Below are 24877 nucleotides of genomic sequence, written 5' to 3' on the forward strand. Positions count from 1 at the left end.
GAATTGCAACAGATCATTGAAGAAGGAAATTATACCGATGATCAGATATTTAATGCTGACGAAACAGGCTTATTATGGAAAAAAATGCCCACTAAAACATTTTTAGCAAAAAATGAAAAATCAGCCTGGCTACAAGGTTTCGAAGGAGCATGTAACACTTTTACTATGTGCAATGCTTCTGGAGATTACAAGATGAAGTCTCTCTATTTATCATTCACAAAATCCTCACCTGCTTAGAAGTTTAGATAAAAATTTTCCACCTGTTCATTGGAGATTCAATAGAAAAGCTTGGATGACAAAAACTTAATTTCTGAGGATTGGTTTAAAAATTGTTTTTGTCCTGAAGAAAGGTACTGCAAGTCATTAAATCTTGATTTTAAAATCTTGTTGATATTAGATAATGCACCTAGTTATCCAACAGCACTGAATAGTTTGTGTGAAAATGTAGAAGTTATTTATTTACCACCTAATACCACTTCCATCATCCAGCCAACGGATCAAGGTGTAATCGCATCCTTTAAGGCATATTACCTACGAAGAACTTTTTTACAAGCAATAGAAAAGACTACAGGAGATGAAGCTATGACTTTGACAGAATTCTGGAAGGCATTCAATATCTAAAATTGCATTGAGAATGTCAAGGAAGCATGGATGAAGTAACGTCTAGCAACCTGAGAGCGACGTGGCAAAAGATTTTAAAGGATTTGAAAATGAAGTAACCGGTGTTATCAATGACATAACTAAGCTTGGCTTCGATCTAGGACTAAAAGAAATTGAAAAAGGTGATGTTCAGGACCTGCTTCAGTCACATGATAAGAAGCTGGATGATGAAGACCTAATTAACCTCGAGAGAGAATGTGCTCACGATGCTCAAATCGATAATGACGAACAAATCTACGTGGCACTGAAGGAATTTACCCTCAAAGAAATGGATGAAATGTTTAGAATTGCTAAAAATTTTAAAGAAAAAAAAAAATCTTGAACAGTGATCCTAATCGTGAGCGATCAATGGAAGTTCGTCAGGAAATTGAAAATTCCATCCATTGCTACCGAGTTTTATACGAAGAAAAAAGAAAGAAAAATTCCACCAGACAACTCTACACCAATTTTTATCCAAGAAAGAATAATTGTATGTACTCCTTATATATATATATATATATATAAATAAAGATTAAAGAATAATCTTGTTTTTCTAAATGAACCTTCATTTTTTACTTAACAGGTTTAACACATTTATATTTTTACTTCATATATAAAATTTAATTAATAGATTTGAAAAATCCCTGGCAACGATCACCCATTCTACATGCATTATTTATCCCTATTATCGCGGATTCAATTATTGCAGTATTTTTCGTGGCAACAATAACCGCGATAATCGAGTTATTCCTGTATAGACAAGAGGAGCAGGTCTTGGAGGTGCCACTTATAGCCAAGGTAATGTTAAACGACACTAGGTTGAGAGTGACTAAGGGTAGGGAAATCCATAAGAGACATGTCTATTTATATGGTATGTGTGGAAGAGATCACAAGTGGTGAGAGAGAATTGTCTGACATTCTTGGAGGTACTGAAGTTTGATTTTCAGTCCAGCTACAATGATACAAAGTCAAATAAAAATTTGAAATAAAATAAAACTTTAGCCCACTCACAGTACAAAATGTACTATAGGTTTGCAAATAACTTTTCATGAGTGGGAGCGACATAAAAATAAATAAATAAAAAAAGACAGTGATTTCTAGAATTTGTAAAGCAATAGAAAAAATGGCAAATGAATGGTACAGAAGGGAGTAATCTTCAGCTGAAAAGAAAAAAAATTCTAGATTTGATATCTGGTGCAGAATAACAGATTGATTAAATATATGAGTGTCACCCTTATGTCGAAAAAAGATCATAGTCACACATATAGCACAGTTTAGACAGTTACGGTTTTTTTTTTTTTTGTAAGAATTTTATTTTCTAAATATTTTGATGTTTTTTTGACAACTATCAATGATAGTTGAATTTTTAAATAAATATATGATATAACAAATGACAAGGAGAAAATGGTGAAGAAACAGCAGATACAACTGTATGTATACATTTGCATGTGTGAATGTCCAAGCATATCTCGACAAAGGATAGTGAATCTAGAGTAGGGATGCACAGACCGCGGCCCTCCGTTGATTTGCTGGCAGCCTGCCTCACCGTATATTATTTTAACTTTAACAAGTTACACGACAGGTAATTTTTAAAAATGGTACGTGTGCAAAGCAAAGTAGCTGTGACGTCACGATTGCCTGTCTACTTACGATAATCGGTTAGTAATAATGTTAACAATTTTTATAATTCGTTTGTCACATGAGTATTTTGTTTTCATAGGTGCGGTTGCTACAATTAATTATCACCCTTAGGAAACGGTAAAAAATAAATTCTATAATGCACAAAGCAGGGCCAAGTAGGAAACGCATACTACAGGATGAAAAAAGGCAGTTTCAGGATAGCTGGACCAAAAAATATGGTTTTGTGCAGTCGTTTAATAATATCGTGTACTTGATTTGCAAAACTATGAAACTCTGCATTCTACATTTCCAAATCTGCCCGAAGAACTACGTAAACAAAAGATTTCATTTTTGAAATGAGAACTGACAGATCAGCAAGTGATGTTTACAAAACCTATTCAAGATTTGGAAATCGCAACAGAAATAAGTTCTGAAATATCTCGCCTTATAGCAAAAAAAAAAAAGGTGCCGACCATTTACAGATGGAGATTTCATTAAAGATTGTCTTGAGATAGCTGCTAAAAAAATTTGTCCTGAATCAGCCAAAAATGTTGAGAAAATTCAGTTACACAGGATGACTGTGCAAAGAATTACTGCAATGTCGGAAGAGGACCAATTAACATCTTATTCAAAGAAATTTGCCTATTTTTTATTAGCTATTGATGAATCAACTGACATTACTTCCACAGCCCAGTTGTTAATATTTGCCCGTGGAATAACGCAAGAGTTTGAGGTAAGTGAAGAGCTGATTGGAATGAGTTCATTGTCAGATCAAACGAAAGGTAATGCCCTGTTCACTGGGCTTTTGGAACAGTGTTCCAAAATTGATTTAGATCTGACAAAATTATCAGGTATCACGACTGACAGAGCTCCTTCCATGATAGGCGCTAATTCTGGATTGGTAACATTATTGAAGCAGCATTTGGGACGCCACGACGATGAGTTGATATAATTCCGTTGTATAATCCACCAGGAGAGCTTGTGCCCTAAGAAACTGGGATTTGAACATGTCATGAAAGTTGTGGTTTCAACGATTAATTTTATAAAATCCTGTGGCCTTAATCACCAACAATTTAAAAAGTTTCTTGAAGACATTGAAAGTGAATATGACGATTTAATTTTTTACACAGAAGTGAGGTGGCTAAGTCGTGGACAAACATTGGAGCGGTTCCTAAATTTAATTGATGAAATTGAAATCTTCATGACTGAAAAAACAAAAACGTCCCTGACATAAAAAATCCAGATTGGTTATGTGACTTAGCCTTTCTGGTTGACATTACTAATCATTTAAATACACGACTTCAGGGCAAAGATCAATTGGTTACTCAACTTTACGGCCATGTTTTGTCTTTTCACTGCAAATTAAATCTATTTCAAATCCAACTGATGTCAGGGAATTACATCCATTTTCCTAATTATAAGAAAGTTTCTGAAAAGTTCAATGTCAACTTCAAAACTGTGTATGTTGAAAAGATTGATAACTTGATATCAGCCTTCAAGGATCGGTTTTCTGATTTTAAAAAAGTGAAACCGTTACTAGATTTATTTAGTAATCCTTTTGCCATTTTGCTCAAAAAGGCACCCGAATCAGCACAGCTTGAACTCATCGACATTCAAAACAATGAGAGCCTGCGAAATAAATTTAATGAAGGCAATTTATTAAACTTCTATCGTTGTGTTGATAAAAACAATTATAAATGGTTGCTAGATAATGCATTAAAATGTGCCTCTTTGGCTCAACATATATTTGTGAACAAACTTTTTCAGTCATGAATATCAACAAATAGAAAATTAGGAACCACTTGACTGATGAAAATTTAGATTCAATTTTGCAGTTGGCTACTACAAAATTCGAACCAAATATCAAAACAATTGTCAAATCAATGCAATGTCAAGTATCAAATTAAATTCACTTACTTTTTATTACCTTTTTTGTAACAATTATGATAGATATAAATAAAATAAACAATATATGGTAGATAACTTTCAAATTTTTTTGGCAGTCCTCCCATAAGTAACAGTGGAACTATGTGGCTCTCGGCCTTAATAAGTTTGTGCATCCCTGATCTAGAGCATATATCAGGCTGGCTTTTAGATTTTTATTTTCAGAAGTGCGTTAGCAAGTAGTGCAGAGTTTTAGTTAACTTTTTATATAGATAACTTTGAGCAATGAGCTTTAGATTCAGAAAGCCTCAAGCCCAAAGTTTGAATCAGATATGTTGATGATATTTTCACTATTTGGCCACACAGCTGCAAAACATTAAATAGATTCCTAAGCCACCTGAACAAACAACACAAACGTATCCAATATACTCAAGATTGAAAACAAAAACTCTCTTCCTTTTCCTGACACACTTGTCACGTCTTTCCTCAGGCTGCCTTTCATTCACAGTCTACTGCAAACTTACACACACACACACACATACCAATAAATATATAAAAATTCATATCATCATCCAAATACTAGAGGTCATCGGCACCCTCAAACATAGAGCCCTAACAATGTGCTCCAATGAGCAGGTGCTGAACAAAGAATATGAAATTATTAGCCAAACATTTATTAAAAATGGCTATAATAACAACAACAAAAGAGCTCAAAATATCCTCCACAATAATATCATTAAAAGCGAAAAAAATTACAAAAATGCCATAGCCATACCATACATTAGAGGAATATCAGAAAAATAGACAGAACACTACATAAATAAAACATTAAGGCAATGTTCAAACCACCTACAAAATTAAGAAGTATACTCAGTTCAGGCAAAGATCCTCTTCCCTGCCTTGCCTGCCCAGGGGTTTACTAAATTCAGTGCAGACAAAAAATATCTGTAAATTGAAAAGACTGAAATGGCAGTTTGATCACAAGTATCATTAGGCATCTATGTGCAGTCTATACATTGTGGTGTAAGCTCTGTATGTCATTGCTGGCAGAGGAGAGGTCTTGAATATTATATGCCCATATTAATTAACAAGATCCAAAGTCATGAGGATGATTCATTGGTTTTTATTTAGTGTGCTTTTGAGCAAATGACCTCAAAGGACTGAACAACCTGCTGAAGTAATTATATAAGTAGGGTATGGAGGATGATTGTCATGTGATATTCTTTGAGGGAGTGTGCTACAAGCCTGCATTTTTCTTCTCTTTTGTTTCTCTGTTTTTCAGTTTGTCCAAAATGGTTACTCAAAAAAGTACTAAAATTTTTATTTTCTGATGAACCATCCCATAATATTAATTACAAATGCATAGTATCCATACCATACATACATACATAGAAATATTCAAGACAGTAAACAAGAACAGAAGAATCTTCCAACCAATCAACACCTTTCAAAGCTTTCTGTGTACAAGGCTCAATTTTATAAATATTCAGGTATACAAGATTCCGTGTTCTTGTGGAAAGATGTACGTAAGTCAAACTGGTAGAAGTTTGAAATCCACAACAAAGAACATATGTGTGATGTTTAAAACAAAAAAGCAGTAAAAAGGCTGACTTGTAGTACACATCTTCAAAGAACATCACATGGTAAAATTGCAAGCATTCTCTATGTCCTACTTAGAAGAGAATTACTTCGACAGGTTGTTTGAGTAGTCTTCTGAGGTCAACTGCTGAAAAGCCACACTAAGGAATGATCCTTCACAACATTTGGAAGCAGTTAATATGTGCAGCACTCAAGATCTTTTCCATGCCAACAAACATGTACAGAATTTATGCAAGAATGTAGAGACCGCACATAACATGCCTAATGATAGAAATATACTATTATTAATACAGACCAGTATTTTACAAATAAACATTTATTAAAACCTACCAGTTTCGCCAGTAAACTGTCTGGCTTTTTCAAGGTATTACGGAGATATGAAAGTAAATGCAAATTAAAAGGAACATAAAAAACGTTGTAAACCAAACTAGTATCTATGGTTACACGTTTCACGTGACAAAGATGGCTTATTGTTCTTATTCATTATCACGCATGCGTGTTTGTTGTAGACTTGTAATGTGATTACTGGCTAGTTGTAGTTCAGATTGACTGAGAGAGAGGATCAAGTTTTTCCACGAACTGTTGAGAATTATACCCAGATTTCTGTTGAGGTTTCCGCCGGTTATTAGTACTATTGTGGCTTCCTTAAATACACGATGCCTGTAGTCGCCATCGAGATATGGCATGGAGCTGTTTTGCCAATCTATCGTGTGGTTAGACGTGCAGAAATGATGTGCTAAGCCGGAAGAAATGCTTCTGTTGTGGTTTACATCACCAACATGTTCTTTTTGTCTAATTTCTAAACTTCGTGAAGTTTGTCCAATGTAGGCAAGACCACAGGAGCAGGGAATGTAATATACTCCTGGATATTTGTAGAACGGAACTTTATCTTTTGGAGATCCTAAAACTTGTCTGATGTTGGTGGTTGGTTTGAAGACCACTCTGATATTGTTGGCTCTTAGTATTCTTGCTATTTGATAAGAAATTGACTTGATGAAAGGTATCACTACAGTAGAAACGTGCTGACGGTGGGATTCTTCTTGTCTAGGGTTGTCATTGTATAGATATTTTTTGATGATGTTTTGAGGGTATCCATTTTGTGATAGTGTGTTGGCTATTAGTGAGAGTTCATTCTGTGTATCCTCCTCTTCTGATATAAACTTTTTGGCTCTATGTTTCAACATGTGGATAACACTCAGTTTGTGTGACTTGTGATGGTTTGAAGTATAGTGAAGATATCTTCCAGTATCTGTGGGCTTTCTGTAAATGGATAATTTGACACTGTTAGGTTGTTTTTTTATCAAAATATCTAAAAAATGCAGTTGGTTGTTGTTTTCTACTTCCAGAGTGAATTTTATCTTGCTATGTATTGAGTTGATTTTATCCACAAATGATTTAAGGTTGTCTAAGCTGTCTTGCCATATGATGAATATATCATCCACATATCTCCACCATGTAGATGGTTTCGGAGAGATTGCAGAGAGAATTTCCTTTTCAAGTTTTTCCATGAAAAGGTCTGCACAAGATGGCGATAGTGGGCTTCCCATTGCTAGGCCTTCTAATTGTTGGTATACGGTGTTGTTAACTTTGAAGAAATTAGATTGAAGGCAGTGTCTAAACATCTGTGTGATGTCTAGAGGAAAGAGGTCTTGGATGATGTTTATTACCTCTTCTACTGGAACATTGGTGAAAAGGGATACAACATCTAGGCTGGCTAGCATGTCAGTTGGTGCAATCGTAATGGCTTGGAGTTTATTTACAAAATATTGACTATTCTTGATATAGGATTCTGATGATCGTATTTTATTATTTAATAAGTTTGCAAGATGTTTTGCCAAAAAGTAGGTTGGTGATGATCTTCCATTATCAGACAAGTTTTAGGATCTCCAAAAGATAAAGTTCCGTTCTACAAATATCCAGGAGTATATTACATTCCCTGCTCCTGTGGTCTTGCCTACATTGGACAAACTTCACGAAGTTTAGAAATTAGACAAAAAGAACATGTTGGTGATGTAAACCACAACAGAAGCATTTCTTCCGGCTTAGCACATCATTTCTGCACGTCTAACCACACGATAGATTGGCAAAACAGCTCCATGCCATATCTCGATGGCGACTACAGGCATCGTGTATTTAAGGAAGCCACAATAGTACTAATAACCGGCGGAAACCTCAACAGAAATCTGGGTATAATTCTCAACAGTTCGTGGAAAAACTTGATCCTCTCTCTCAATCAATCTGAACTACAGCTAGCCAGTAATCACATTACAAGTCTACAACAAACACGCATGCGTGATAATGAATAAGAACAATAAGCCATCTTTGTCACGTGAAACGTGTAACCATAGATACTAGTTTGGTTTACAACGTTTTTTATGTTCCTTTTAATTTGCATTTACTTTCATATCTCCGTAATACCTTGAAAAAGCCAGACAGTTTACTGGCGAAACTGGTAGGTTTTAATAAATGTTTATTTGTAAAATACTGGTCTGTATTAATAATAGTATATTTCTATCTATAAAAACGACCAAAAATGTATACCTTGAATGCCTAATGATACTCATTATTAAACTATCACTCTTTCAATTACAGATATTAGTAGCTTTTGGTAAACATGAATTTTTTTCTTGATTTTTGCTTATGTTAAGCAACTTCCTGAAGATGCTATTAACTATATAGACAGTGAAACATGTCACAGAAATACATCCAGTATAATATATATGAGTTATAACCTGGTCATTTTTTTTATTCATTCAACCTTGTAGTGAATCACATGCTAAAATATCAATCCAGCATTTTTCAATTTATAGAAATAATAGTTGTTGGGAAAGTTTGAGTTTTTGTTTGTTGAAATATCTTCTTGAAGGTACTGGATATTGAAGATCTAGAGAGAGAGAGAGAGAAGATAATTACTGTTTGGATTACTATGTAGGTTTGAATTTAATTGCAATATTGGATTCTTGGAAGTGAATCAAGGAATTCAGTGGATCTTCCATCCATTAATTTTCAATTAAATACAACAGAAATACTACTTAATGAGACATCATCATCTGATTAATCTGGAAACCCTGTCCTAGGAACCAAACACAGACCTTTTTAAACAACTTCACGCCTCTAAGAAGATGGTAGGTGGTCTCACACTAGGCAATGATATCATCTACTATTAAACACATTCACAAACATCCATGCCCAGAGTGGGATTAAAACCCAAATTACTGGTTGTAGGCACATTACAATGCTTATAAACATTTTCTACATCTACAGAAGAACATTATCCAATCTAATAGGGACCAAGTGTTTTGGTTAATCCAATAGTTCAGATAATGTTTGGATCCGTAATGTTTTACTCTATACTATATTTTTTTTTATGTGGAAAATTTTTTTATAATAATTATTTGAATTCTATTGCATTTCAGTGCCCATATCAGCATCATTCTCTACTAAGCCAGAGTACTTGGATTAACAATCCAAAATTAAGAAGACTGAGAGACTGCATGGAAGAACTAGGACTAATTCTTGACAAAGTTAACAAGATCAGTAATAATAGAGGACTTCAACTCAATCCTAGCAAGACAAAGATTATGGTTCTCAAAGGAAATACAAACAAGGAAGCTCTTGAGAAACAAGTGTATCTTAATGGAGAAATTGAGGAAGTCAGCAAGTTTGAGTACCTGGGATCCATTATTAATGTCAAGAATTGCTGTTCAGCAGACGTCAGAAGAAGGTTAGGAATAGCTAAAACAACAGTCAGAGACTTGTCTAAAATCTGGAAAGATGGCTTTATCTTCATGGGAACAAAGTTGAGGATTTTGGATGCAGTTGTTTTTCCAACAGTGACTTATAGATGTGAAACTTGGAACCTAAAGAAGTCAGATAAGAAACAGATATCTGCTTTTGAGATGTGGTGTTAGAGAAGGCTGTTGAGGATGTCATATACTGAAAGATGTACAAATGAATGGGTGTTAGAAAAGATCAGTAGAACTTTAAGGCTCCTTAAGGAAATTGACAGAAGAAAGTTAAAATATTTTGGACACATTGAAAGAAGATGGAAGGGGGACTTCTCAGAACAGTAATAGAAGGTCTGGAAAAAGAGGAAGGGGTAGACCGTCAATGAGATGGATGGTGTATGTGGAGTGACTGATCTTCAGAGAGTTGAGGCCTCTAGAAAAGCAAACAACAGGACTACATGGCAAGGCCTCGTGTGGCACATCACCGAGCATTAGAGTGACTATATGGCATTTGTAGATGCCCAGCGAACATATAGATAGATAGAGAGACTGCAAGCAACAGAGAATGATTCTGTAAACTGAAGTCTGTAGGATATGTAGATGTATTGGAAAAGGTCTGAAGAAGGTTTACTAAATCACTGTCAAGTCTATGGAATGTCAGATATGAAGAGAGATTGAGGGAATGCAATTTGCAGAGCGTTGTGAATAGAAGGCGAGTGAATATGATTGAGACATAAGTTGGTAAGAGGGTTCTTATCAGGTTAATGCAGAGGAGATTTTTCATAGATTAGAGTAGAGTAGAGTAGAGGGAGACAAGGATAAAACAAGAGGCTATCCCTGGAAACTGTATAAAGAGGGTGTGAGAAGCAGGTTATTTGCATAGAGTGAGTGATGAGTGAAATGCATTGCCTGAGCATGTGACGAGTTCAGAAACTGAATGAATTTAAGCAATGGTTCAGTGATCTTTTTGCTTACGAGAGTATGGACCTCTGCAATGAGTCCCTTGACAGCATGGAAATCAAATGCTAATAATAATCTCTCTTAGATGAATATCAGGTCTAATAATAATAAGCTTAATACCACTTATGTCAAACTTGCACCCAATTGAGATTGACATCTTTCTGCACATCCTTCAATTCAAAGTGCAAATTCCCAACTTATGTATAAGTTACAAATTTTACCAGATTCTATATATAAATGTATAATCCTACTAATATAAGGTTTTTGACTTATAATTCATTATCAATGTGCATTGTAGGGTGTATTACAATGCTTATAAACATTAGATTATATTCTTTAAATATGTTTAATATATAGTGAAGAACATTATCCAAACTAATACTAATAGGAGCCAAGGGGGTATTAAGCTTATTTTTATTAGACCTCATATTTATATAAGAGATTATTATTATGAGCATCTGATCTCCATGTAGTATATGATATGTCATAATATATCACAAATTCTGCATCAATTAAAGTCAATAGCATAAAGAGGTTTTGAAATGTAGTTTTTTGACAAATAAAGTAGAAATAAGAAACTGTGAAGCTTAAAGATTCCTGATTTCTTAATTTTATCTTTTCAGCCAGGGTTTCAGTTTGTTTTATTTCCATAAAATAAAAAGAAATTAAAGGAGTAGTAAGCCTGGGATAAAAGAATAGAAGGATAATCTTCAAAAATCCTTAGGATGAATTTCTCACATCAATTATTTTGAAATCGTTGGTTAGTGTCCACTTAGTGCTATAATAAAACTTTTGTTTCGCTGTAGTATGGTGTGCGTGGTGGTGGTGGTGGGGGTAAATGTTAGTATTGTGTTATTCATTAGGAGTATTTTTTTTATTTTAACAAAACAAAGAGAAATATAAACATACAGTACATAAGAACACAAAATGATGAGTCCTATTCTGTTCCATGGACAGGAATGACCAATATAACTTGTCTGGTGTGATTTGAATGTGTCATACAAAACATATTCTGACAAGCTTATAGAATTTGGACTTTGCCACCACAGAGATTTATATCACCTGGTAAAAAACACTCATGATAAAATAATGAATACTGTATTGAATTATATACAGAAAAATCCCCACCCCCAATGAAAAAATCTGTGTTCAAATAATAGCTTTGAAATAAACCACAATGCTATTCAACATCATATTAAATAAGCTTTTCCTCTATATAAATAACGTAACAAATAAGAAATAATTAAGACTTTACAACAGCAATTATGTTTATAAAAGCTGACTTTTTTTTTTTAAAGTTTTACCTGAACACGAAATTCACAAGCTCAAGAAATTGAGCATTTAGTTCTTGCTCATCAGGAAATCGTTTTTCAATAAACTGCATCATTTTGACCAACAAAATGGATTTCTCTCTCAAAGTTGGGGATTGATTAACTGCTATTGGACTTTTACTTTTAACCCAGTCTTCTACCATTTTTGTAATAGCTTTTAATACTTTCACATCTGGAGATTTTTCTATAAGGCCAACTAAGATAGTTCCAATAAATGCTTTTCTCATTTCTTGACCCATAACACCAACACGATTTTTAACAAGATCAAGGCTAAGAATGAGTAGATCTGTTCCCACTAGAGAGAGATGTGGAAAAAAAAAAAATGATTTCAGATACAAGTATATGCAACATAACATATAAATGTAACTATATGAACTGTAAACACTAGCACTTCATTTGTGATAGTGGTTATATGAAAATTTCACTGTGCACAGATAAGAGAATACAAAAGAAAAATTATCAAATTACGTTCCTCAATCAGTGCAGATAAGGGATGTCAAATTTTCCTATATGGTTGTAAGGTTTTGTTTTTAAGACTTCTGCTAGCTTTTCAGATGTGCTCTGGATATATAAATGGTGATAGATTTGGAACTATAAATGGACAGGAGCTACCAGGACTCTGCTCTGAATGTAAACTTTTTTAAACACGGTGGCGATTAAATGTTTAAACTTCAGCATGTTAACTTTTTAAACATAATTTTTAGCACTAACTAACAGTTATTGTTCAGAGTCTGTTAGATTTAGTATTACACTGCGAAACCTATTCAAATATTTGCTAAGTTCAATTATAGTTGTAGGGTTTTACTGGTAGTCTTGATTTTCCCAATGTTCATCTTAATCTTCTTAAAACCAATATTTTGCACCTCCACAAAGAGAAATCATGTGGGGGAAGCTGATTTCAGTTTATGTGTTTATTTACCTTACCATGAAGAAATCAAAACAACAGATACAAAATATTGTTTAGTGTATGTTTTTCTTTATAAGACGTTCATTCTAGTTAAGAGCAGAACTGAGCGTTAACAATGGTAACTACAATAATGCAGGTCATCTTAAGGTTATTCTAAAAGAGCAAAGATTGTTCTGTTTTTATATATTTTTGCAACTAATGTATGAAATTACTTCCCCAAGTATTTTTTATCTTGGTGTTACCTATTGAAATATCAATTTCAACAGGTAATGCTCTCAAAGACAAAATTAACAAGGTGAATTGAAATTTTTCAAAATATGTATTTTTTTTTTTTTTTACATGAATTAATCTAATTGTAGTACAGATATGCAATGTATTTCTGTAATTATTGAACAGTAAAATAAATGTGATTTTTTTTTTTATGTTGCTTCCACCCCATGAAAGGCTATTTGCAAAGCAATAATACATTTGGTATGGTGAGTGGGTTAAGAATTTTTTTTTATGTTTTCTATTTTTTTTTTATCAATTACTATTATTTAAAAAAATTTTTCTACATAGTCCAGAAACCATGCTCAAGAGTCAAAACATTGAACTTTTTCAAGCCTGCAAAAAAGTGGGGCAGTGGTCTAACACCAGGCGATAAAATTCATCTTCCATCTAAAGACATTCAATAACATCCATGATTATAGTGGAATTCGAGAGCAGTATCATAATACTTACCTCAATATTTCACTTACATGAATAGATGGTATTAAGTAATTAACTGCCTGCTAATTTTGAAAATTAGGCAGGTAGAAAATATCTGCCTTTAGCTATCACTGTCATTCTGTTCACTTCTACTGATGATTTGCAGACTTGCAAGTAATAAGGATACAAGTGTAATATATATACAAAAAGCATATTGTGAAGATACTTCATGTGCAAACTTTATTTGCTTACACCTGGATAAAGGATGAAATAAGAATACAATTTCTTATCGAGTATTATTTACTTGGCAAGAATTAAAAATGTGCACCTGATTTCTCAAAATGATCCAAAATCTCTTGAGATGAGAGCACACATCTCTCTCTCTTTTGGTCGGCATTCAGACATTTGGGGACCCACTTATCCAGATGTTTGTGGATAATGATCCCAACTGATTTGCTGGATATCCCCAGAATCTTTGCAATGTTTTTGGCTGGTATTCATCTATCATCAATGATCATTGCATGGACTGCATCAATGTTTTCAGGTGTGATCACTGTGAAAAGTCTTCCTGACCAGGCATCTGTTGTATCAGAATGCCCAGTTTAAAAGTTGGCTACCAGTCTCTGGCAAATGTTGGATATGCTGGGACACAGTCCCCTAAAGTCTCACATAAAGTTGGGTGAATCTCAGCTGTGGACTTTTGTTGCAGCATGAAAAAATTGATAATGGCCTGCACATCTGAGTCTTCAAATTTCTTCGAAACCTCTGACATGTCTTCTTACATATCCCTAAGAAAAAGAACAAATTATTACAATTTGATGAAACATAGGAGTTAACATGTTGACTGCCTTATGAATCAAATACGATTCACACCACATTTTTTCAATGCATTTCGTGAATCATATTTGATTCGCATAAAGATTTTTCTTTCAGGCCGCATAGTTCACCCGTGATTCATATCTAAATGAAATGCTTATGGGTAATGGAAATTTGGGGCCTGGTAAACAGGTTTATATAATTAGCGCAGTAGAACTTCAACTACATGTACAACAGGTGGCCTATTATAGAAGTAAAAAAAATTGTAAAACAAAAAGAAGTTGGCCTGGGAATCACAAAAGTTTTTAACATTACGGCAGTCAACGTGTTAAATAGTTTTAAGATATGTTCTTTCTTGTGGTTATATCAGTTGCTTTAATATATTTGTTCTAGGTGTTTATCAGAACTTTTCAGCTTCCCCCCCCCCCATGCCCTTCGTATGAAAATTCAAACAAAAACAACTTCCACTCTTCTATTTCTATGTACACTAAACTGCCAATGCTTAATTTCAGGATTAATCACATGAAATTTATATAATAGCACTTCTTATCAGGATGACCACCTTTAATTAACTGAGCTCTTATTAACTGTTTATAACTCTGTATAGAGAACTGATAAAAAGTACACGAAATGTGCATGAAATAGTTGCACATAGACTGATGCCAATGTAAGTGAATTCCTTATCTGGTATAGTGAGAGGCTGCATGATGGAGTGTATATTTTCTATGAACAAATACTACATGTTCACTGCAGGTAATGTTTTAAACATTCATGCAAACAGCTTGAGTTAGGGTCTTTACCTTTCAATGCTCCTCATGTTACAAAAGAAAGGCAGAAATTAATGCCATCAATATGAGGGTGTCTGAAAAGGTCTCGGCCTCGACCATTGGTGGCAAAACTATCAGCAAGATTTTTTTCCCTAAGTTGGTACATCTGTCATAAGCATCCATGTGAAATTGCAAGTCATTCTATCAAGTAGTTTGTTTTATACAGCTGTTTGAAGCAGCAAAAGTATTGTCTGTATCAGAAATTCATTCAAAGTTCAGAAAAGTTTATGGGCACTCTTTCTCCTTCATTTTTGACAATTAAGAAATGGGCTGCCAAGTTTAAATGTGGCCATAACAGCCAAGAGGATGATTCATGTGAAGGACGTCCAAAACATGTAACAACACCAGAAATCATCGATCAAGTGCACGACATGGTATTGGATGACCGGCGAGTCAAAGTGCATGAAATTGCTGAGACTATTAGGCACTTCAAAAGAACATGTAGGATATATTTTGCATGAAGAATTGCAAATGAAAAAGCTTTGCGCAAGATAGGTGCCATGCTTGCTCATAGTAGATCAAAAATGCACTTGCATGAAAATCTCTGAACAGTGCTTGGTGCGTTTTAACAAGAGTAAAACTGATTTTGTGCTGAAAGTTTATTTATCACTAGGTTAGGCTATGATAAATTTAGTTTAATCCTTTATCCCAGTGAGAGCAAACAAAGTTTGCACCTGAAAATATCTTCAGGACTGAATATAGTGTAGTAACCTGGGTAAGTAGTACAACACCAGGCAACTCATAGCAAAGGTGGAGCAAGCTACCAACACTCCTATCCCAGTATCTCCCATAATGCAAAACACATCTCCTTGTGGATATGTATACTGTTATGCATTAAGGGATGGGCCACTACCCAGACTAGTTTCAACCTTTATTGAGGTCTCTTCAGTGGGAGCCAGGCCCGGAGTTGGAGATACCAGGCAGAAGCAGTAGCAAGGTCATCTTTACCTATAGGAGCTGCCAAAAAGTTTGTCATCTTTTTTTTTTTTTTTTTTATTAAATTACTCTGGATTTAGAGAAAGATGTTGAAAGTTTATTTATCACTAGGTTAGACTATGATAAATTTAGTTTAATCCTTTATCCCAGTGAGGGCAAACAAAGTTTGCGCCTGAAAATATCTTCAGGACTGAATATAGTGTTGTACAATCTTACATTGATTATTGATTTTGTGTGTTGATTTATTATTATGGATGAAATTTGGATTCATCATTACACACCAGAATCCAAACAGCAGTCAAAACAGTGGACAGAAGCCAGTTGTTCAGCACCAAAGAAAAACAAAGTCTGTTCCACCAGCAGGAAAGGTCATGGCATCGGTGTTTTGGGATGCTAAAGGCATTTTGTTTATTAATTATCTTGAAAAGAGTAAAACAATAACCAGGAAATATTATTTCGATCTTTTAACCAGACTAGACCCGGTTCGCAGAAGATAAAAAATCATCTTTCATCAGGACAATGCACCTGCCCACAAAGATGTTTTAGCAATGGGAAAATAAGGGATCTGCACTATGAATTTTTTTTTTTTTCCAAGAATGCTATTGCCATACCAAATATTAGAGGCATTTCCGAAAAAACAGAAAGAACACTACACAAATACAACATCAAAACCACCTGTAAACTCCCGACAAAATTAAGACATCTACTCAGTTCTTCCAAGAATCCTCTGCCACACCTAGCCCACCCAGGGGTTTACAAAATACAATGCACATGTAACATACCATACATAGGGGAAACAGGGCAAACCATCCAATCAGGAAGGATGAACACAAACGACACATAAAATACCTCCATTTTGGAAGAACCGGCCTTTCTGACCATGCACTCCAAACATACCACAGAACTGATTGGAAAGGTACCAAGTCCCTACACTGCACCAAAACCTGGTTCGAGCGGAAAGTCAAGGAAGCTTATGAAATGCTCAAACATGATCTGAATCTGAATAAAAATGATGGTCTAACCATTCCAAGAATGTGGAGGACCCATCTGCAACCTTCATAGCAACCACAAGGAAAAATCTCAACACAAGAAGTCTTGGTGATGTGTCCCCCCCGAACATTCAATAGCAACCTGTACTGTACAAATCCAGAAGAATCGTAATATAACAATATGAACTGTATAATTCCAGAAGAATCCTAGTACTTGAGGACTTTAGCAGAGTTTATTGTAGTTTTTATTGGTAATTTTTTTTTTTATCACTAGAGGGCAGGCTATGAAAAAAGATTAGTTAACCACGTAAATGTAATTTACCTGTATAGAGTGCAACAGCATGTAGCTTGGTTCTTATACACATGTATCTTTCTGATGATGGCCTCAATACAGGGATCGAAACGTCAAGTTATTATTTTATTATTAATCAGTAAAATAATCTTTTCAACACGTGTGTTTGTGTCCCTAAATTCATAAATATGAATGCACTACGAATTGTTGGAACATCCACCCTATTCCCCAGATTTGGCTCCCTCTGACTTTTATCTCTTACTCACTGGACAGCGTTTTTCTTCGAATCAAGAGGTGTAAAGGAGCATGTAAAGAGCTGTAAAGGAGTATTTTGCAGATGTTACTGAGAAACACTACAGGGACGGGATAATGGTGCTGGAGCATTGCTGGAATAAATGTATTAGTCTTAAGGTAGATTATGTTGAAAAATAATAATTTTGAAATTATAAATTCGTTTTTTCATCATTAGACTGAGAACTTTTTAGAACAACCTCGTATATAGAACACTCCTATTTGGAGGAGGAAGTTAATCAGTTTGCAATGTTAGAAAAGAGGGTCACATGTAAGGCAGAGCCATGGGGAAGCCACTCTTCTAGAATATATGACACAAGTAATGTGCTTCTCATGAAGATTCAGCTAGAGAGAAAGAGAATGTTCAGCTGTTTTATGAGCTTTCTCCAGATAAAAGATAACTGAAACCAGATGGACCATATGCCAAATGATATCCATGAAAGTCACTTTGTGTATTAAAGAAAAGATTGTTGCTTTCTAAATACCACAGCAGTCAAACATTTTCTCCAATGCTTTTCAAATACATCTGTCAGAGCAACAGTAATTAATTGCTTATGCTGGATTTTTTCTTGGTTTAGGAGCAGTAACGAAAACTGACTTATGCAATTAATCTGGAAACCCCCCCCCCCCCTTGGGAATAATTCTGTTGTATACTAAGAGAAGGAGATCCATAGAACATGGTGGATCATCAGGCCCTAAAACAGTGGCATGAGAGAAAAAAAGTACTCTTTTCAGTTTCTCCTTAACAAATGGCTGGATGTCTAGCTCATTAGTAGAGAAGATAAATAACAATTTCTCTTGTTTTTTCAATAGTAAAAATTCAGGAGTATATCAGCTGTTGCTGAGATTCCAGCAAAGCTTTCTCCTGAAGTGTGTCTGCAATTGCTTTGCATTCAATAACTACACATCCATTATGTTCCACAGTAGATAAATGGTGTCTGTATCTACACTTCCATTTCTGGATTTTATCTCATAAATCTTTTGCATTGATTGCATAACTGATGGATGATGTAAACTTGATTCATGACTGCTTTTGATTCTGATGTCTAACATAACACGATATGGCCAAATATATCTAAAAGCTATGAGATTTGATGTGCCAGTGTGCTTCTGAAATATACCCCATAATCTGTTTAGATCTTTTTTTGGCTAGTTTGGTATGTCAGGCTTCCACTATGGCTTTAGATGGAGTGAAAATAAAGGGGATAGTTTTGGAAATGAAGCTTCACTGGCTGAAAAATATAATCGGTTACATATATATCACTGCTTCATTCATAAGGTATGTTAACTGCCTCAGCAGTAAATTTTGCAAGATGGGAAAATATATCCCATTCAGCCTGGTCAATTTTCCATTTGGAAGTCCACGAAGGCAAGCAACAACAGGGAAATGATTGTCTAAATATATACATTTTATTCAACATCTCAGACAAGCAGTGGAAGAACAGTTTCTAGATAGGAGAAAAATGTAAAAGATCTACTGCTGAATATGCTTAGGTGAGCATATGAAAGAATTTATTGCATCAATTATTGAGAGAGAGATCATTATTGTCAAGCATAAACTCAATAAATGACCATATCCATTCCCAACAAATAGAATATCATGTCCATTAAAGCCACTCTAAGAGGCATAAGTTGTGGCAGTTGCCACAATCCATGCCTACGAGATCACCAAGGTTGATCTGAGTTGACTCAGAACCTGAAGGTAAATAAATGGAACATATTACAGTAAGAAATCCCCACCGAAAGGCAGACTGCTGCCACTTGCAAAGCAGCCCAACTATTCTGTATGAAAATTATCAAATGAGTAACATAATCTCAGTTTTCAGAGAATGTTTACTGCATCCTTGAAAAAAACCAAAATCACAACTATTTAGGCTTATATGCTGGCTTAAACTCATTATTGGGTTTAATGGAATGAATACAGCAAGTGGAAAGAACTGCCATGGTCCACTCTGTCCTGCGCTCTCTCTCACCAACTTTTATTTAGAGCACCTAGAAGACATCCTTTTTGCATCCATATACCAACAACCTTCTTTTTAGGTTCGGTATATAGATGACATTTTTTTTGCTGTGTGGCCTGGCAATAAAGAAACTTTACCAACATTTTTAGCTACTATAAATACTTTGCATCTATGTATTAAATTCACAATGGAAATTGAAAGAGACAACAAATTATCCTTTCTAGATATTTTTCTCATCTGCTCACCATCAGGTGAATTCACGTCAGTGTATCAAAAACTACTTTCACTGGATGCTACATTCTTCGGCAATCTGCACACCAACCTTCTCAAAAGACAGAAGTTATAAAAACTTGATTTCAGCATGTTAAAACACTATTTGTTCTTCTTCTTCTCTCTACTATCATCTATGTGGATGATTATGATGAGGACGAATGAACTCTTTCCACTTCTGTCTGTCCCAGGAGAGTCCGAACAATTCTGTCATCCAGTTTGGTATCGCTTGTTGCGATTTGGTTTTCAGGTCCTCTTTTATTTTGTCTATCCATCTAATTCTGGGCCGTTCTTTGGATCTTTTACCTTCCATTGTTGTATTCAGGACTTTAGATGGTAGTCTTTCTGTTCCCATTCTGGTCACATGGCCAAACCATCGTTTAAGTTGACCGACTTGTTTTAGTTGGTCGTTTCCTTATGTCTTCGTTTCTTAGTCGATCCAGCAGAGATACTCCAAGTAATCTTCTTAGCCAACCCATTTCAGTAACTAATAATTTTTTCTCTTCAGCCTTTTTGAGATTCCAGCATTCACTTCCATAGAGGAGTGTTGGAGTAACCATTGAAACCGAATGAACTCTATTTGTTCTACTCCACATCAATTACAGGAAAAACTCTGAACATCAAATGATATGTGAAATTAAATGGCTTGTCGAAAAAAAAAAAGGACTACAAAAACATCTCTTTGATTCCTACAAGCCTAACTTAAATAGCAGAGAAACAGTACATCGAGTTCCAATCCCATACATTTCAGGCATCTCAGAACAGATTTCCAGAATTCTGAAGAAATATAATTTAGTGGCTACTTTTATACCTATCAATAAGTAAGCAAGCAATAAAAGTAAAAATTATTAACTTGTTTTCCCTCTTCAAAAGATAAATGCTCCTCTCTGTCTCTCCCTGGTGCATACCAAGTTCTTTGTGATTGCCATCTATCCTACTTTAGACATACTAGATGCTCAATAGAAAAGAAAATACAAGAACATCAATCTTATATTTACTACAAGAAATCTGACAAATCTTGCTTAGCTCAACACAGAATAGACACAGACCACAATATTCTTTGTCTGAAACTTGCTTACTTCTTCATTGTTAGTATACAAATTTGAGCATTTGTTTAAAGAGAGTGCTAAGGCCTTCCTCCACTGCCCAAACTTGAATCGGAATGACTACCTAGCTTTATATAAAATATGGGAACGTCTAATCAAATTAACACACGATTTTTTTCCCAGTTATTGATGATTAACCCATGTTTCCTCAGTTATACCATTATGCTGATGGTATAACATCACACAGCTCTTTCTGATTCCAATCAATCCATTGTTGATGTCACCTTGTGATCACTGATAACAGCTACTGAAGATGGCCTATAATTTTCAGGGTGAAATATTTTGGCTTTTATCTAAATAAATAGTATTACTTATTCCTCGTGTTTTTGTGTAAATGATTAATGAGATCTCTCTTTTAGAGTTCTGGCTTTTTTTTTCTGAGGTGTCCCAGATATAGGGAACAATGATGGCATTATTATAGTCTGCTTGATGAGAGGGATGCGAGGAACACTTAATTTGTTGATCTTTTTATGGCATTGTAACCACTGAATAAGGTGAATAAAGGAGTTTATAGTTGTAAGGGAGGCTCTATTGACAAGAGTTTTGATAACACCATACTGAATTCTTTATCTGTGCTATGTTAATTCCATTAAACCAAGTAATGAGTGAATCAACCTCATTGATATCTCAAGCCAGTCTCCATAACCCTTAGTTCAACCACCACCATCCAAAAGCTGCAAAATCTAGCTTGTGTCTAAAGATCCTCTTACTAACCTTCTATGATGCTTCATCTCCTCTCCTCCATTTCTTCCTCAAACTTTGAAGACCACCTTACCTCATTTTGTCATCATATGCACAATACCGCAGGCCAGTTATCATTTTGGATACTCAATGGTGAATCTTGTCAGCTATCTTCCCACATCTGTGGAACACCGAATTGCATGTAAAAGGTATAGTATTTCTACTAAGCACAGAAGAGATATCAGAGGAGAGGGGAGTATATCAGGGATATCAGATGACTTGGGTCCATTTAGGATAGAAACTCAAACAAATAATGGTGATAATGTCCTTGTGTAGCAGTGAGTTTGAGGTCATATGGTGTGAACTGAAGGCTAATAAGATGAAATATATGGTGGATATCACAACAGGCATAACAATCCAGTTGCTGGTGATTAAAAACCAGCAACTTTTCCACCTAGTGAGCACGGCCATGTTTTTTTATTTCAATTCCTGTGAGACAAATGATAAAAATAAATTTATTGTTTTTTTTATCTCTATATAAAAATTCTTGATGAATTAAGACCCTGCTCACTAGATGGAAAAGAACTCCACAGTTAAACTAAATTTACTTGAGGCAGCTTAAAATTTTACGAAGTGTGCACATGCATGCACACACATATTAAAATGTTTACAGATAATACAATCTAGTGTATACAATACCACAGCAAACCTGTCACTATCCATATGTTAAGGAAACATCTGAAAAGATAACCAGAGTGCTTAATACACATAAGCTCCACACTACACTGAAACAATGCATCAAACTAGCAATTCTCATCCATTCACATAAAAACAAATACTACCCTTTATCACATGCACAAGTATATGAAGTGTTCTGTATGTGAGACCTTGCTTACTATGGACAGAGAGGAATATATCTGCTGAGCTGCTTTGGTGAAATATAGTAATGCATTCTGCTACCATTGTTAAAGCAAGTCAGGACTGGGCAGAAGACACTTTAGACACCCCTTCAAATAGGATTACCATGGGGGAAAAAACCAAAGTGCTACATTGTGGCCAGTAGAAGTCAGAGAGAGAACATTTTTGAAATCAGCAGCAGCTATGAAACATTCTCTCAAACTTCAACAAGTATGGCTCTACTAAGTTGTCAAAAATCTGAGAGGCAGTCATTTTAAGTTCAACGTAATAGTCAAAAACTTCTCTTTATTAAACAATAGATGGAAGAAAATTAGAATCTTAGGGCTTTGTGTTGTCTCTGATACAATTTTAAACAGAGGATAGCCTGGTTGGTTGAATGGTTAGTGTATCTTTTCTTCAGATCGAACTCCCCACCCAAACAGGATGAAGATTCGATTTCAAGAAAAATGAAGATAAAGATATTCTAGGTGTATGAAGTAATTACTTTGAAATATTATTGAATGAAAAAAAAAAGAAGGTGACAGAACAGTGGTAGTTAATATATTAGCATATCATCCCATATTATCCTTCATAACACACATTAACTATAGGGATATCAGTGGAAAATGTGTGGTAAAAATGATAGCAGTTTTAACAGATGCAGCTTCATGAAATATTGTTAATTTCTTATGATAGTTAAAACTAAAGCCGGCTATCACGGGACTAAAAAATGGTCACTTTGAGAATGAGATTAATGGTATTATCCTCCCCTCGTGATGCATGAAGTTCTCTTGCATCTGCTTACCATTAAACTTTGATAAATGAAGAAATTCAATAAGTCTTAATGAATACAGAAGTTTCCAATATTTCAAGGAAAAGTTCACAAGAACAAGTGACACGATTTTTATTTTTATTAACCCATAAATCCATACTAATCAAAAATAGCATCAGTTTTTTGAGTGATATCTTAAATGATGCTGAAAAAGCAGGCAAAGGCTTCCAAAGCCAGGTACATACACTCGTGTCCAAAACCTAAGGATGAACACTATTTCGGAAGGATACAACCACAAATTCAGACGAATCAGCTTGTAGCAATTTGCATAACTGATGATTTTGAGTAGAAAGTAGGCACACATGATGGCACTCAACATGATAAAAGGCTGCTCTAAACAAATTGTGTTTGAAGAAATCTCTTTTCATGAAGGAATAAAGTTGCAAACTTGGATGTCTTGTAATGCCTCAAAGACATCATCTAGATTACAGCTTCTTAAACTGTGGGTCGCAACCCCAAATGGGGTCGCGTAACCATATGTGGGGGTTGCGAAAAATTTGGCAACATTAAAAGGTTTCTGAACGTGCAACAACCAAAAATTAATTTGGATTCAAGGCTATTGTTTGCAATTCTTTATGTAAATGGTAAAATTATATGTACACCAAAGAACTGTTTTAAAATAAATTTCTTCTAGATGATTTCAACACTGGCCTGGTTGGCTGAGTGGTTAGCATATCTGCTCTCTCCAGCCAAAAGGCTGTGGGCTTAAATCCCACTGTGGCCATGGATGTTTGTGCTTGTCAGTGAAAATACTAGTAGTGGTGGGCAGTAGATGGCATTGGTGTGGATGATGCAGTTCACTGTAGTTGGTTCTTTGAGTGGTGGAAATGGAAAGTTGTAGAGTAGATGCCCTCTCTTGATGAGTCTTTGGACTCCCTGGATGTGTCATGTCATAATAATTTCCAACCAATGTAATGTGTTCCAGATGTTTGCTAAGAGGTCAAACTCACTCCAAAATGGAGCATAAAGACAGACTTTCGGTTATAACAGCAAAATGTGTAATCAGTGCACCACATCAGGTCAGCTCCATTCAAGCACATGTACACAGATATCTAGACAAACTGTGGCAAGACATCTGCAAAAAGTAAGCCTATATGCCCGTAGTCTAATATTTGTAGAGCATGTTTTCAGTGGTGTCGTATCCGTATATATTGGACAAAAAAACACTAATAGGCTAATTGTACTCTTTACAGATGAGAGTCATTTTAGGATTCTCTCTAATTCGATGACACTTAATCTGGTGTGAGAGTGGTACTTCTTACCATCACAAGAATGTTCTTGAAAGGGATAGATACAGCGTTGCTGGTGAAAAATTACTTATTGGACACACCGAGCTACAAGTGCTAGAAAAAGGGACTGACTGGTGAGTGATATTGCAATGAAGTTCTGTAACACCATATTCGATTGTTCCATGGTGTTGCAGGCAAAGAATTCATTTTTGTGGATGACAATGCCACACCACATTTTACACGAGCAGTGGAGATACTTCTGGACATCAAGGATATTAATCAAATTGAGTGGCCAGTATGCTCTCTAGATCTCAACCCCATAGAACATGTTTGAGACACAATATGGACATGCATTGGTGCTCGAAATTCTCCTCCAGAAAACAAACGAGGCTCTG

General features: G+C 35.1%; 1 protein-coding gene across 1 annotated transcript in view; it reads right to left on the reverse strand.

Moving 5' to 3' along the window:
* Nipped-A (Transcription-associated protein Nipped-A) overlaps nucleotides 1–24877 on the reverse strand; it is a 936100-nt gene that overhangs the window by 279241 nt on the left and 631982 nt on the right. The window contains exon 44 of the mRNA XM_090393977.1: nucleotides 11735–12056. Within this exon, the coding sequence (XP_090250103.1) occupies nucleotides 11735–12056 (322 nt within the window). The remainder of the gene's footprint in view (nucleotides 1–11734; nucleotides 12057–24877) is intronic.

Source organism: Typopeltis vanoorti, chromosome 6, assembly GCF_054136105.1.
Source record: "Typopeltis vanoorti isolate ZY-2024b chromosome 6, IOZ_Tvanoo_1.0, whole genome shotgun sequence".
Taxonomy (NCBI): domain Eukaryota; kingdom Metazoa; phylum Arthropoda; class Arachnida; order Uropygi; family Thelyphonidae; genus Typopeltis; species Typopeltis vanoorti.